The 16750-nt window shown below is 44.3% G+C and overlaps 1 protein-coding gene across 1 annotated transcript; it reads right to left on the bottom strand.

Moving 5' to 3' along the window:
* Positions 1 to 1680: 1680 nt before the first annotated feature.
* On the bottom strand, positions 1681 to 12299 carry LOC126778718 (GTP-binding protein 2-like). Its single transcript, XM_050502342.1, has 7 exons — positions 12259 to 12299; positions 11265 to 11380; positions 6756 to 6917; positions 6303 to 6412; positions 5827 to 5932; positions 5632 to 5746; positions 1681 to 1805 (listed from the first exon to the last, which is right to left on the bottom strand). Exons 2-7 carry the CDS (start codon positions 11340 to 11342, stop codon positions 1729 to 1731), a joined length of 648 nt encoding a protein of 215 aa, XP_050358299.1. The 5' UTR covers positions 11343 to 11380; positions 12259 to 12299; the 3' UTR covers positions 1681 to 1728.
* Between the last annotated feature and the right edge of the window lie 4451 nt (positions 12300 to 16750).

The following is a 16750-nucleotide window of genomic DNA, read 5'->3' as shown; positions in this document are numbered from 1 at the left end:
GTTATCGTTGGGTTCGTTGAGCGGTACCTGGTCCCCAGCCCCGCCGTGAACAGCAGCCGGCGGCCCCGCACGAGGTACTCCGGACAGCGGGCGAACCTGAACAGCACGGAGGCCCCCTCGCCCGCCCTCAGCACGTTGTTCGGAGACATTATACCCTAAAGCGAAAAATATATCCGTGGTCAGCGATGAGATGAGCAACCCGATGGTAAGTGGTCACCACCGCCCATAGACATTGACACCGCAATAAATATTAACCATCGCTTATATCACCAATGCGTCACCAACCTTGGGAACTAAGATGTTATGTCCCTCGTGCCTGCAGTTATACTGTTTTACTCACCAACAACAATGCTATTGCTGTTTGGCGGCAGAATATATTATGAGTGTGTGGTAACTGGTGGTAAGGGCATTGTGCAAACCCGCCTGGGTAGGTACCACCCACTCATCAGATATTCTACCGCTAAACAGGAATATAACATAAAAAAATAAATATCATAAATATCATACTTAAGTATTTTACGCAACACCACCAACTATACCAAAATTAAACTATTTAATTCCACTCCGCAAAGTGAGTTTGATGTATGTATTCGTTACCTCGATAATGGCCGTCTGACGCACGTTCCCGACATGCACAGAGCACTGGAACCCTGGGTAGATGGCAGCGGAGTGTCTTAGGACATGCACGGATGCCTGTTACATTCAATCAAATTTAATTCATGACCGCATTACATATTATATTGCACAGTCTGTGCTAATATTGCTAGCATATAAAAAAACAGCCGAGATGATCCAGGCACCACTGAATTTTCACTCACTCATCACTTCAATATATCTCTATATACAACACGACACTGTTACACTTAACCACTTATATACACTTTAGTTTTACTTACAAAGTTCCGATAACAACTTCACAGATAACCAAAACGCTAAATTTTTCGCGAATCCATAGTCAATACCACAGAATATTAAGATTTCGACCAAATTTCAAGGTCAAAGTTGCTTATATACTCTACTTGCTATTGGAATCGACTATAGACTTGTATATGTTTGCACAGCACATTGTGTGTGTGTGTGTTTTTTTATCCGTAACAGCACGTGAATGTCCTACTGCTGGGTTAAAGGCCTCCTCTCCCTTTTTTGAGGAGAAGGCTTGGAGCTTATTCTACCACGCTGCTCCAGTGCGGTTTGATAGAATACACATGTGGCAGAATTTCAGTGAAATTAGACACATGCAGGTTTCCTCACGATGTTTTCCTTTACCGAAAAGCACGAGATGAATTATAACAGAAATTAAGCACATGAAAATTCAGAGGTGCTTGCCCGGGTTTGAACCCACGTTCATCGGTTAAGATTCACGCGTTCTTACCACTGGGTCATCTCGACCTTATAATCGTTATATAAATCGTTTGTATAATATAATTTTAAATATAAAGCTACAACCAGTAAACCAGTACTCTGTAAGAACATTCTCTCACTCACCGCAGAAAACGGTAATAATTGCAACATTTCACCACACGCATCATCATCATATCAACATTTCACCGGAGAGTGATGAATCTAAATCTACTGGCCGCGTATATATATTCTGTCTTAAATACATGTAAGTTTTTATTTAGTAATAAGGTTTGAATTAGCGACCCACCTGTCGTCCTCTGCAAGTCCCGAGCGGACAGCCTCCGAAGGTGGGCCGCTCGTGTCCCGCGGCGTAGCCCCCCGGCCGCGCTAGCAGCACCATGCCCTGCCGCAGTCCCGGCGGGAAGCGACCCAGGCCCAGCGACGCCGACTGTCCCGCGCGCACGCTGCCGCATGGGACGCGGTTGCGGTATATCGTGCGCACGGATATCTCCGGGAACTCGCCGGACTCCAGAGGTCCTGGGGGGGGGGGGGGGGGGGGTGTTAAATATACGTCGCTCTATTCATCTCACAACTAACAGAACGCAACGCATTTTATCCGTGCAGTGACGGAGAAAGAATACATTTCACTGCCCCTCTCTTTCCCATGGGTGTCGTAAGAGGCGACTAAGGGATATCTGAGCGACCATCTGCTCATCTGGTGGTAGGATGCTAACATCCGCCTGGCTTGTTACCACCGTACGCATGGTGAAAAACTCGTGAAGTGGCTTGCAGCCGCGTTTCGAGGTCAGCCAGCGTACAGCCAGAGCCCGAGCGAGTATTGCCGCGATGGGTGTTGGTCCAATTGGAGACGGCTGTTGAACCAATGCCGGGGGAAACTGTATTGACCTGCCGGACAGGGAGACCCGAAGAAACGGCTGTTCCGCTGGCCGCCCGTGGCATAGTACAGGGGCCCGAGCGTGCCTAACCAGCTCGTGAGGCTGCCCCACCAGGCCACGCATAATCTCGGGGTGGACCGTCGTGCCGGTTGGTGACCGGTAGGTGGGGTCCCAGCGGCCACTTCCGGGGGGGTTCGGGGGCCCTTCCGTCCGGCGGGTCAGTGTATTTTTCCTTTTGGCAACCACTTGGGGAAACACGCCTCCACACTTTGCCCATCCCTATCGTGGCAATACATCGCTCGCTTCACGTCTCTTTTCCATTTAATTTTTCCAAATGGCGCAACAAAACAGAAATAACGGTCGTACAGCGGTTCACACCCCCACCATACCCTCGCTGTTTGAGGTCGAGTTCTCTAACATCCGAGGACTCCACACTAACCTCAACGCTGTCCACCACCATCTCGAGACAGCACGGCCAGCAATGTTGTTTCTCACGGAGACACATATACTCCGTCCTGCCGATACCAGCTACCTTAATTATCCCGGCTACACGCTTGAAGAATCCTTCAAAGCGAAAGCCGGAGTATGCTTGTTCGTCAGGACGGATGTTTGCTGTCACCGACTGCGCTGCTTGGAGGACCCCTCCTTCTCCTTGTTGGTGGTACGTGTGGACCTGGTTCGTCAGAGCCGAGTCTACGTGTGCCTCTACAGATCCCACAATGGTGACTTGGAGACAAGCCGATTATTTGACCATCTTAGTCGGGTGGCAGATGCTGCGCAAGAGCAATTTCCTAACGCGGAATTGGTGTTTTTCGGGGATTTTAATGCTCACCACGAATCCTTGTTGAAATCCCTCAAAACTGATCATGCTGGAAGGACTGCTCATGCTTTTGCTCTCACACATGACTTGACCCAACTGGTTGATCAGCCCACCCGGATCCCAGACATTGATGGGCAAGCACCTTCTCTACTGGACCTTCTGCTGACTTCTCACCCGGTGGAATATCAGGTTGTGGTTCAGGCTCGTCTTTGCTCTTCGGATCACAGCCTTATTTCTACCAGAGTGCCACAGGCCAAGCTGCCGCCACTAGCGGTATGCAAACGTCGCGTTTGGTACTATAAGTTGGCGGATTGGGACGGTATGCGCGATTACTATGCGTCGGTCCCTTGGAAGGAACGTTGCTTCAGTGGGAATGACCCGACAGCTAGTGCCGCTGCTATTGCTGGCGAGATCATGCTGGGAATGGAATACTACATTCCTAGCTCAGATCTTGTCAGTAGGAGTACGCGTAACCGTTGGTTCACTCGTGAATGTGCCGATGCTGTATCATCTAAGCAGGCGGCATATCGCAAGTGGATCAACGGCTGCATTAGCGGGGCATCTAACATTGACTCACTGAAAGCAAACTATAATAAAAATTCCAAGTCCTGTAGAAAGGCATACACGAGAGCGGATGCACAGCGCATTGTACAGATTGGTCATGACCTCGTTTCGCATCCTAGGGGCTCCCGTAGCTTCTGGCGTCTAACCAAGTCTGTGCAAAACAATTTCTGCCAACCTTCGCTGCCACCGCTCAGAAATCCGGACGGATCGCTAGCTCACAGTCCGCAAGAGCAAGCTGATCTCCTGGCTAAACTCTTTGCCGACAATTCCGTCATCGATGATTGTAGTGCACTGCCACCTACAATACTTGCATGTGGCCATACGATGCCTGACATTAAAATCAGGCAACGTGATGTGCGTGTGGAGCTGCAATCACTTGATGTACGGAAAGCTAGCGGTCCCGATGGAATACCAGCCATAGTACTGAAGAAGTACGCAGCGGAGCTGTCTCCTGTGTTAACGCGCCTGTTCCAACTTTCTCTCTCTTCGGGAAGTGTGCCGGAGGCTTGGAGAAGAGCTAATGTGCAAGCGGTTCCCAAAAAAGGGGATCGGTCTGACCCGGCAAATTATCGACCAATAGCTATCACCTCAGTACTTTGTAAGGTGATTGAACGGATTCTAAACAACCAACTGATCCATTACCTAGAAGATCACTGTCTAATTAATGATCGTCAGTACGGGTTTCGACCAAAACGGTCCACAGGTGATCTTCTAGCGTACGTAACACACCTCTGGGGTGAAGCTATCGACAAGCATGGAGAATCGTTGGCTGTCAGCCTCGATATCTCCAAGGCTTTCGACAGGGTCTGGCACAGAAGTCTTCTCTCCAAGCTGCCGGCTTATGGTCTGCCTGCTCAGCTATGCACCTGGATTGCCAGCTTCCTACACAAGCGTTGCCTTCGTGTTTTAGTTGATGGTTGCGCTTCACAATTCTATGTAGTGAATGCTGGGGTCCCCCAGGGATCTGTGCTATCTCCCACACTCTTTCTTCTGCATGATCAATGATATGCTCTCTCTTAGGAACATACATTGCTATGCAGACGATAGTACAGTGCATGGTGGATACCACGGACGCGCAGTGGCTGGGCGAGCGGAAATTGAGGAGAGGCGAAAGGATCTTGTCATTGAACTCGATAGGACGTTAGAGCTCATCGCAATTGGGGCTCTGATAATCTTGTTGAGTTTAATGCCAAGAAAACACAGGTATGCGCTCTCACGGCGAAAAGTCAACATTTTCCCCTCTTCCCTCCCTCTGTGGTACTCCGCTGGTGATGCAAAGCAAAATCACCATGCTGGGGATTGACGTTCGCTGCGACCTTAGTCCAAGGGATTACATCGAGGCTGTTATAAAAACAGCTTCACGGAAACTCGGAGTTCTGAGCAAGGTGCGGCGCTTTTTCACGCCACAACAACTGTGCCTGCTGTACAAAACACAGGTATGGTCTTGCGTGGAATATTGCTCGCACCTTTGGGATGGCTCCGCTAAGTACCTACTTGAGGCCTTGGACCGGTTGCAGCGACGTGCCGTACGCATTATTGGCGACGTAAAGGTCACAAACACCCTTGAACCTTTACAATTGCGTCGTGAGATAGCAGCACTGAGCGCTTTCTATCGACTGTATCACGGCGAGTGCTCTGAGGAATTATTCTCTCTAATTCCTGCTTCCCCCTTCCTTCTTAAGTCCACGCGAGCTGGTTCTCGATGTCACCGCCTAACTGTGACATCAATTCCATCGCGAACAAAGAAATTTGGCAACTCCTTTCTTTGTCGAACTTCCAAAAAATGGAATTCCTTACCAGCTCACGTGTTCCCCTCCTCTTACAACCCGGGTTCCTTCAAACGAGGCGTGAAGAGGCATCTTGCGGGCCGGCAAGGCGAAGATGGCTAGTGCAGAACGTTTTTCCCGTCTGTACTGGCCGTCGTCGCGTTTGGACTCTACTACCACTTACCATCAGGTGGAGTAGAGTCATTTGCCCTCCCGGCGAATATAAAAAAAAAAAAAAACGCACCTATGATAAGTTCGTCGCCCTCGTAGAGTCGCCCTCGCGCGAGCAGTTCCCCCACGACGGGCCCCGTCGAGTCCCCTACGTGGAAAATTTCGTCTATTTGAAACTCGCACGCCTCCTGTAAAGTGACATAAATTATAACATTTATAATTTAATAAAAAGGATACTAGTCAACTGCGCAACATATGGTTCACTCACGTCCTCGGGGCGCTGCATGTCACGGCGCGGCGCCAGCGTCAGCAGGCACGCGTGCAGCGCGTTGAGGCCGGCGCCGCGCACGCAGCTCACCGGGAACACGGCCACCCTGCCGGCCGACACTACTGTGATTTGCGTTCAACTATATATATATATATATATATATATATATATATATATCTGATCCGAAACTAAGCAAAGCTTGTACTATGGCAACCAGACAACTGATATACTATTGTATAGACAATTACACACAGACTCAGGAAAAACAGACATGTTAATGCACAGAATTGTCTGTCCTGAGTGGGAACCGAACCCACAACCTTTGGCGTGAAAGGCAAGTATCTAGCAAGGGTGGTTGGCGTAGCTATAGACAATATTATTACCATTACCAATAGTATGGAACTCGTTTTAAAGTCATATATAAGAGTTCACCCAGAAACACTTCGGGTTAAATAAAGGCTTGTGAAGCTACTCACTCCTCATCCTTTTTGATTTCCTCGTCTACATTGTCTATGGTGTCCAGTATCGACTTTTGCGGCGCAACGCAGTTCCTTGCCATATTCTCGTCAGTTATTAACAGCGGTTTCTGTAATAATACCAATATATACCATTACTTTAAATTTAAATAAATCTATAAATTATACAGCATCCCTGATTTATCATCTCGTGCTCCTTGAAGAACATCGCGAGGAAACCTGCATGTTTCCAATTACAATATATACTAATATTATAAATGGGAAAGTGAATATATCTGTTTGTCTGTTAAACTTTCCCCCCCCCCCCCCCCCGCCTTCTCTTTATGTTATATGTGAGCAATTGGGCCACCTGATGGTAAGTCGTCACCATCACCCATAAGCATTGATGTAAGAAATAATAACCTAGTTTATAAGCTAGTCTTTATAGATGCTATTTAAAATAAAATCACTGACCTTATTAGCGGGTTCCAACAATTGAGCCAGCCTCGCTACAACAGCGTTGATGTTGCTAACCAGTTCACACTTGTTGATGACTGCGAAGAACGGCATGTCCAAAGCCAGCAGAAGACCGATGTGTTCTTCTGTGATGCGAGTTATACCGGCTGTTGCCGAAATCTAGAAATAAAAAAAAAACTTTATAGTACAAGTTGATAATATGACTACAGTGCCATCTATAATATTACCTTATAGCTGAATTAAAAAACTTACAGCCACTGGGTCGCTGTGACCCTGGCCCCTCGGGCCAAAAATTAAAGACACGACAGGTTAGGGGGCAACCCCGCGGCCCATACCCAGACTGGCCTAGGCCAGTTAGGAGGAACCAACTCTCTCTCTTAAAAAACTTTCATTAATAAGACGTATTGCTCGATAAGGGTTTATAAATATGATAAAAAATTGTGTTTAAACTCTTACATAGTTTAATTGTAGCTAAAGAGTTTAGTTTTTTGCCGATTATTTTTAGTAGGATCTACAGTTTGAGCTGGTGATAGGTTTATATATTATTACCTGAATAAATTATTTTTATTTTGAGCTGTTTGTAAAAATGTATTAATAAGATAAGATATTTATCCAATAAAATGAAAATTAACTTTTGGTTTGATATGTCAGGACTACAAAAAAATCCTTACCTAATAATAATTTGAAAACACGTTATCAGGGCTATAGAAAAAGACTTAGGATACCTAAAATCTGAGCACCCCCCACACGTATGGGAACTAGTAATAAATAAACATACTTACAACGAGCATGGCGTAGTGCGGGTAGGATTACAGTGTATAATGTACCAGGAGATCATAAACAGTGAGTCGGTCTCACCGAACGATTAGATTAAAAGAGTCAATTAGTTTCAGTTAGGATTACAGTGTTAATGTACCAGGAGATCATAAACAGTGAGTCGGTCTCACCGAACGATTAGATTAAAAGAGTCAATTAGTTTCAGTTAGGATTACAGTGTTAATGTACCAGGAGATCATAAACAGTGAGTCGGTCTCACCTAAAGATTAGATTAAAAGAGTCAATTAGTTTCAGTTAGGATTACAGTGTTAATGTACCAGGAGATCAAGACAAACAGACATGTTCATGCACACAAATGTCTGTCCTGGGTGGGAATCGAACCCACAACCTTCGGCGTGAAAAGGCAAGTATCTACCAACCGTGCCAAACGTCTCGTCAAAATTAACTCTTTTAATCTAATCTTTCGGTGAGACCGACTCACTGTTTATGATCTCCTGGTAGGCTCTCCTTTTTCGCCGTGAGAGCGCATACCTGTGTTTTCTTGGCATTAAACTCAACAAGATTATCAGAGCCCCATTTGGCGATGAGCTCTAACGTCCTATCGAGTTCAATGACAAGATCCTTTCGCCTCTCCTCAATTTCCGCTCGCCCAGCCACTGCGCGTCCGTGGTATCCACTATGCACTGTACTATCGTCTGCATAGCAATGTATGTTCCTAAGAGAGAGCATATCATTGATCATGCAGAAGAAAGAGTGTGGGAGATAGCACAGATCCCTGGGGGACCCCAGCATTCACTACATAGAATTGTGAAGCGCAACCATCAACTAAAACACGAAGGCAACGCTTGTGTAGGAAGCTGGCAATCCAGGTGCATAGCTGAGCAGGCAGACCATAAGCCGGCAGCTTGGAGAGAAGACTTCTGTGCCTGACCCTGTCGAAAGCCTTGGAGATATCGAGGCTGAGAGCCAACGATTCTCCATGCTTGTCGATAGCTTCACCCCAGAGGTGTGTTACGTACGCTAGAAGATCACCTGTGGACCGTTTTGGTCGAAACCCGTACTGACAATCATTAATTAGACAGTGATCTTCTAGGTAATGGATCAGTTGGTTGTTTAAAATCCGTTCAATCACCTTACAAAGTACTGAGGTGATAGCTATTGGTCGACAATTTGCCGGGTCAGACCGATCCCCTTTTTGGGAACCGCTTGCACATTAGCTCTTCTCCAAGCCTCCGGCACACTTCCCGAAGAGAGAGAAAGTTGGAACAGGCGCGTTAACACAGGAGACAGCTCCGCTGCGCACTTCTTCAGCACTATGGCTCGTATTCCATCGGGACCGCTAGCTTTCCGTACATCAAGTGATTGCAGCTCCGCACGCACATCACGTTGCCTGATTTTAATGTCAGGCATCGTATGACCACATGCAGGTATTGTAGGTGCAGTGCACTACAATCATCGATGACGGAATTGTCGGCAAAGAGTTTAGCCAGGAGATCAGCTTGCTCTTGCGGACTGTGAGCTAGCGATCCGTCCGGATTTCTGAGCGGTGGCAGCGAAGGTTGGCAGAAATTGTTTTGCACAGACTTGGTTAGACGCCAGAAGCTACGGGAGCCCCTAGGATGCGAAACGAGGTCATGACCAATCTGTACAATGCGCTGTGCATCCGCTCTCGTGTATGCCTTTCTACAGGACTTGGAATTTTTATTATAGTTTGCTTTCAGTGAGTCAATGTTAATGCAGCCGTTGATCCACTTGCGATATGCCGCCTGCTTAGATGATACAGCATCGGCACATTCACGAGTGAACCAACGGTTACGCGTACTCCTACTGACAAGATCTGAGCTAGGAATGTAGTATTCCATTCCCAGCATGATCTCGCCAGCAACAGCAGCGGCACTAGCTGTCGGGTCATTCCCACTGAAGCAACGTTCCTTCCAAGGGACCGACGCATAGTAATCGCGCATACCGTCCCAATCCGCCAACTTATAGTACCAAACGCGACGTTTGCATACCGCTAGTGGCGGCAGCTTGGCCTGTGGCACTCTGGTAGAAATAAGGCTGTGATCCGAAGAGCAAAGACGAGCCTGAACCACAACCTGATATTCCACCGGGTGAGAAGTCAGCAGAAGGTCCAGTAGAGAAGGTGCTTGCCCATCAATATCTGGGATCCGGGTGGGCTGATCAACCAGTTGGGTCAAGTCATGTGTGAGAGCAAAAGCATGAGCAGTCCTTCCAGCATGATCAGTTTTGAGGGATTTCAACAAGGATTCGTGGTGAGCATTAAAATCCCCGAAAAACACCAATTCCGCGTTAGGAAATTGCTCTTGCGCAGCATCTGCCACCCGACTAAGATGGTCAAATAATCGGCTTGTCTCCAAGTCACCATTGTGGGATCTGTAGAGGCACACGTAGACTCGGCTCTGACGAACCAGGTCCACACGTACCACCAACAAGGAGAAGGAGGGGTCCTCCAAGCAGCGCAGTCGGTGACAGCAAACATCCGTCCTGACGAACAAGCATACTCCGGCTTTCGCTTTGAAGGATTCTTCAAGCGTGTAGCCGGGATAGTTAAGGTAGCTGGTATCGGCAGGACGGAGTATATGTGTCTCCGTGAGAAACAACATTGCTGGCCGTGCTGTCTCGAGATGGTGGTGGACAGCGTTGAGGTTAGTGTGGAGTCCTCGGATGTTAGAGAACTCGACCTCAAACAGCGAGGGTATGGTGGGGGTGTGCACCGCTGTACGACCGTTATTTCTGTTTTGTTGCGCCATTTGGGAAAAATAAAATGGAAAAGAGACGTGAAGCGAGCGATGTATTGCCACGATAGGGATGGGAAAAGTGTGAAAACTAGATAAAGATGTTTAGACAACTTGTAGCCGAGATGGCCCAGTGGTAAGAACGCCTGAATCTTAACCAATGATCGTGAGTTCAAACCCGGGCAAGCACCACTGAATTTTCATGTGCTTAATTTGTGATTATAATTCATCTCTGCTTGACGGTGAAGGAAACCATCGTGAGGAAACCTGCATGTGTCTAATTTCACTGAAATTCTGCCACATGTGTATTCCACCAACCCGCCTTTAGCCCAGCAGTGGGACATTCACAAGCTGTTACGGATACGAACGGTTTAGACAAATGCACGGGACTAATAATGGTACTTGTGTGTGCGTGCAAGCACAGACAGTCTCTATTCCCACACACTCTTAATCCTATTGAGAACCGAGATGGTAGTGAATAGAATGTGTAAATCGTTACCAATGATAGCGTGTTAAAACCCAGATTAGCACCACTAAATTGGAACAGCGTATTGGAATAAGCTCCTCATCAAAGGGAGAAGAGGGATTAGCCAAGCAGTGGGACATAGACATTTACATAATCCCAGGGTGAAAATTAGAGAGTTCAGGCGCAAACAATGTCTTTACACGCTTCCAAATCTCACTTCCAGTGTACAACTTACTTTTACTTTTTTTTTCTATTTACTTATTATAAAAAAAAAACGCTTCTGCTGGGCTAAGACCTCCCCTCCACTTGTGATTTGGAGCTCTAACTTGCAGCTTCAATGCGGGTTGATGGATATACATAGCAATACTTCATCCCATAAAAGCAGATCTCCTGACAATGTGCCCATTAATTAAGCACATCAAAGTGCAGTGGTGTTTGCCCGGGCTTTGCAAGTGGGTGGGGGATTGTTCTTAATTTAAATAAACGTCAAAATAATCATAAGCGCACCTGAGCATCGAAGCCGAGTATCTCGTGGCTGAGCGAGGACGTCCTACTACTTTTCACTTCGTGCAAATGCCTGAACATGTTCAGGCGAGCGCTCCCTCTACCGTTATCGAGTTCACCTGTAGAAAAGAAAAACTATTGTATTGCGCACTACAAACAGCTCACATACCATCAACCAATGACGTCATTACAATTTCAAGATCAAATTTTATACTGCCATTGTAATTACAACTAAGTTTCTTGACCATAAAATATTTATCTGAGGATAAAATAAATGATATTACAATATAATATTAACACAGTCGGTTTTTGTCCCGACTGAGTAGGTATCATTTAATTTGTTTAAAAATGTAACAGCATTTTTACCCACTTGTATTATTGATGATTTTCCAGTTTTTATTATTCATAACCTATAATTATTTATCATGTGAGTGCTGCCAGCATCGGCTAAAAAAAGTCCCGATATTCGATAAAAAATATCGACTCGTCGACAATGAAACAAATAAATACGGCGTCCATTAATAAACTAAAGTGCTTCGTTATATGTATATATGTTATTTTAATTTATTCGTTATCCTATTTATAGTTTTCTAACGACAACATGATTTAACATTCTTCATGAATTTATAATATTATTAGATTCCGAGTCAAGAGGGTAACATAGAAATAAATGTGGCAACCATTCTTTATGAGGAGAACGCTAATCCAGTACCATATAAAGATGCCGAAGTACTATTGATAACGGAAACAAAAATAAACAATGCAACGGTTTTCGGGTGTAGGAGGAAAACAAAAAATATTATAATTAAAAAAAATGTATAATAAACATTAAAAAGTAAAATTTAATAACCCTATTTAGTTTTAATTAAGTCCCGAAAATCTCCCAAAACAGGGAACGCGGGTACTATGGCAACGTTATAAGCACACATCGACAAACCATCTCCGTCTCGATCGCGGCCTCGCGGCCCCTCGGTGTACCAGTTCCAGGCGTGCCCACCTTGCGGATGTACACCTCGGCGACGGCGCGCGCGGGCGCCACGCGGCGGGCCCGCGCGCCCACGACCGCCGCCACACCGCTGCGCCGCCGCCCGAGCGCAGCCGCCACTTCAGCTGCGGGGGGGGCACGTGTTGAGGTGTCGGGGTGACAATACGATATATTTTTACTGGTGGGAGAGCTTTGTGCGAGCCCGTCCGGGTAGGTTCCACCCCCTCGTCAGATATTCTACCGCAGACCAGCGGTACTCGGTATTGTTGTGTTCCGGTTTGAAGGGTGAGTGAGCCAGTGTAAATACAGGCACGGGGGACATAGCATCTTAGCGTTCCCGAGGTTGGTGGCGCATTGATGATGTGAGCGATGATTAACATTTCTTACAATGCCAATGTCTATGGACGACCACTTCCCATCGGGTGGCCCATATGCTCGTCCGCCTTCCTATTCTATAAAAAAAAAATATCTCGCTGAATGTCAACCGCCTATCAAAATTCATTTTAATTAAACGATTCGCTAACTAACAGCGCCACACGTGTGTATCCGGGGCATTATTATGCTTTTGAAATGCCGCTTAACGTTGTACGTCACTCGAAACGGCGCCAGCTATCGGCCCCGAGTGGAACTACGAGCATCGCATCGATATATTTCACGAGAACAACCTCAATAAAATTGTTTGTATTATACGCTCAAATTGAATATACATATATATTGCTTAAACGACATATAAAAACACTATTGTTTTTTTTTTAATCCGTGTTATAAAATGAATTACCTCGTGGCGTTGAGCTGTCAAGACCACAGAGTCTGTATGAAAGCACACACTGTAGCTCGTGGTTGCGTTTTATCAGCGTAAAAAGTCAAAATTAGCATATTTTTAAAACCTTCGTGATTTAATAAAATATTTCGAACAAGGAAAATGTTTTCCTAATAAAGTGTTTGTTTTATATCAATTAATAACCGTTGTGTGATATCAAAGGTATTTTTTTTATAGAATAGGAAAGCGGACGAGCATATGGGCCACCTGATGGTAAGTGGTCACTAACGCCCATAGACATAGGCATTGTAAGAAATTTTAACCATCGCTTACATCGCAAATGCGCCACCAACCTTGGGAACTGAGACGTTATGTCCCTTGTGCCTGTAATTATACTGTCTCACTCACCCTTCAAACCGGAACAAAACAATACCAAGTACTGCTTTTTTGCGGTAGAATATCTGATGAGTGGGTGATACCTACCCAGTTAGCTACCTAAGTTATATATAATGTTATATATTTAATATTATTTATTATTCACTTGCGTCACCAGGTGCTGGAAGCGTCGCTCGCACGGCGAGACCAGCTGCAGTTTGTACTCGACGTTCCCGAAACGAGGCTCCGGGGTTAGACTCCCGTAGCACTCGTCGCCGGAATCGTCGGCGTCGGATGTTCTGAGGGCCAAATCGAATATATTTAACATTGATCTTATTTCAATTAATGCCATCCGCGTTCGGTGAGACCGACTCACTGTTTATGATCTCCTGGTACATTAACACTGTAATCCTAACTGGAACTAATTGACTCTTTTAATCTAATCGTTCGGTGAGACCGACTCACTGTTTATAATCTCCTGGTACATTAGCACTGTAATCCTATCTGAAACTAATTGACTCTTTTAATCTAATCGTTCGGTGAGACCGACTCACTGTTTATGATCTCCTGGTACTTTAACACTGTAATTCTTACTGAAACTAATTGACTCTTTTAATCTAATCGTTCGGTGAAACCGTTTCACTGTTTATGTTCTCCTGGTACATTAACAACGTAATCCTAATACTAAATCTTTGAAACTAATAATAATAATATCCTGGGACATTTTTCACACACGGCCATCTGATCCCAAATTAAGCTCGTACAAAACTCGTGCTATGGAAACCAGACAACTGATATACTACATATACTACTTTTCTTTTGTAAATACATACTTATACAGAAAATTACACCCAGACTCAGGACAAACAGACATGTTCATGCACACAAATGTCTGTCCTGGGTGGGAATCGAACCCACAACCTTCGGCGTGAAAGGCAGGTACCTTTCAACACCGCCAAACGGCTCGTCATATAATATAAATACTACTGCTAGGCTTCAAATTAGTTCCGCCCGAGGTTTTATTCACATTCCTTTTTTTATAAACAAATTAGTCTCATAAAAGACTCGAATTCAGGGCGTCATTTTGTTTAACTTCAATTGGATAGAATGCGAATAAAACTGCGGGACAGCGCTTGTATATTTTGAAGTTTTATTTTAACAAATAAATATTGAAAATCGATTTCATAATTATAGTATTATTGTAAAATAAAAGCTTTATAAATTGTTTTGGCAACACACCATATTTTCATTTCTGGCATTGGTTATTTTTTTTTTTATTGAAGTGGTATATTGCCAATTTCTGTATTTATTCTGGATGTTCCGAAAATGTCATTATATGTAACAGAGTGGAACAAGCAATGTAATTCAAAATTATTTTATGTTATTTTTAGGAAGTACGAGTAAGCTGGCTGGTTAAGGTCTGTTCTACCTTTTTGGATAATACACAGTGGATTGTTTAGCAGAATTTCAGTGAAATTTGATAATTATAAATGCAGGCTGTCTCACGATATTTTTAAACGCAAACTAATCACATGAAAATTCACTGGTGCTTGTTTAGGTTTGAAACAGTCATTATTGTTTAAGGTAGTGTTATATGTATTTCACTATGCCTGCTCGATATATATATTAAAAAAAACACACACAGAAAGTGACTTGGGAACAGATAAGTAACATTCCTTTTGAATACAATAACATAACATGAATGACAAATTTCATTATCAAAATAATCACAACAGATAACCGATAAGGCATTTTAATGTTTTTATTAGTCATAACAGATTAGAAAAAGTTAAATTTAAAAAAATCTTTTTGTATGTCTACTATAAAATATGTTTATAAATGTTATATTATTTTATAAGAAAGGGGGGTAAGGGGGGAACGGAACTACCATCTAAACCGACCCAATTGCCAACCTCACCTGCACGTGGTGCTCCCTGCTAGATAACAGACGAGGCTCTGGCGACCGATCAATGGCGGTATAACCATACGCACCATGATTGGAAAAAGGGAAACAGCGACCTTGAGGTACAAGTAACCTCTAAAATGTCTGGTGCAGAAGGCAAGGGGAAACCACTGCACTATTATTCCCTAGTTATCGTCAGCTTTATGGAAAAGTCTAAGAAAGAAATGGCCCCGAGTTCCTGGCGTCCAGGTGGAAAAAACAACAAATGAAGATAGGAACGTGGAACGTCAGAAGCTTGAAGAGTCCTGAAAAAGTCTACAATGTCTGCAAAGAAATGCAACGAATGAAGATTAACATCATGGGACTAAGTGAGATTAGATGGATAGGCAAAGCTAAACACCAAATAGATAATAATTACACCATGTATTACTCTGGTTCCGAGGATAGCTCCAACAAGTATGGAGTGGGAGTAATCATAAACACAAAATACATTAATACACCTGTTAACTTAGTACCAAAATCAAACCGAACCATGTTAATATCATGTAGACTCAAACAACTAAAGAAGAGAACACAGTACCACGCAATAGACGTGAGGAAACTTAAAGAACTTAACATCCAAGATAAAGTGGCGAAAGAAATAAACGAGTGGGCAGCAGATGAGAAACCTGGGATAATGCGTACAGTGGAGGAAGAGTGGTGTTCAATGAAGAACAAAATATTAAACATCAATAAGACACACTTGAAAAGAGATTGGATTCCTAAGCAGAGTTGGATGACAGAAAAAATATATGATCTTATCGAAGAAAGGAGAATCTACAAGAATTCCGACAATAGCAAGTATACTGAGATTGATAAGAAAATTCGGCGTGAAGTTCGTTATGCTAGAGATGCTTGGTATCAGTGCAAGTTTGATTTTGTGGAGGACCTTTATGCTAAACATGATGCATTTAACCTGCATAAGGAAATAAAATCTTTGGTAGGACACAAAAAGACGACTCACCAACTTACGGATGAAAATAATATTCCCATATTAGATATATCAGGAAAAATCATTCATTCATCAATATACCGACGATTTCCGAAGCATAGCGGTAAATTGTGATCCAAATGACGGATATCCTATCCTGAAAAATGAAGTCACAAACGCTCTTAAAAAAGCTAAAACGGGAAAATCAACCGGACCGGATAATGTTCCCATAGAGGTACTCAAACTTATTGAAGACGAAAATATTAACTTCCTGGTTAAATTCTTTAACTTGGTATACGACTCTGGCCACTTACCCAAAGACTGACTAACCTCAACTTTTATTACGCTTCCTAAGAAGACCAACGCAAGAAGGTGCGAAGAGTTTCGAACGATTAGCCTTATGAGCCAAGTATTGAAACTATTTCTGAATATCATCCACGAGCGAATAAGAGCTAAATGCGACGAACATCTCGCAGATAGTCAGTTTGGTTTTCGA

This window comes from Nymphalis io, chromosome 27 (assembly GCF_905147045.1).
Source record: "Nymphalis io chromosome 27, ilAglIoxx1.1, whole genome shotgun sequence".
Classification (NCBI taxonomy): Eukaryota; Metazoa; Arthropoda; class Insecta; order Lepidoptera; family Nymphalidae; genus Nymphalis; species Nymphalis io.
This window is presented reverse-complemented; position numbering and strand designations above follow the sequence as displayed.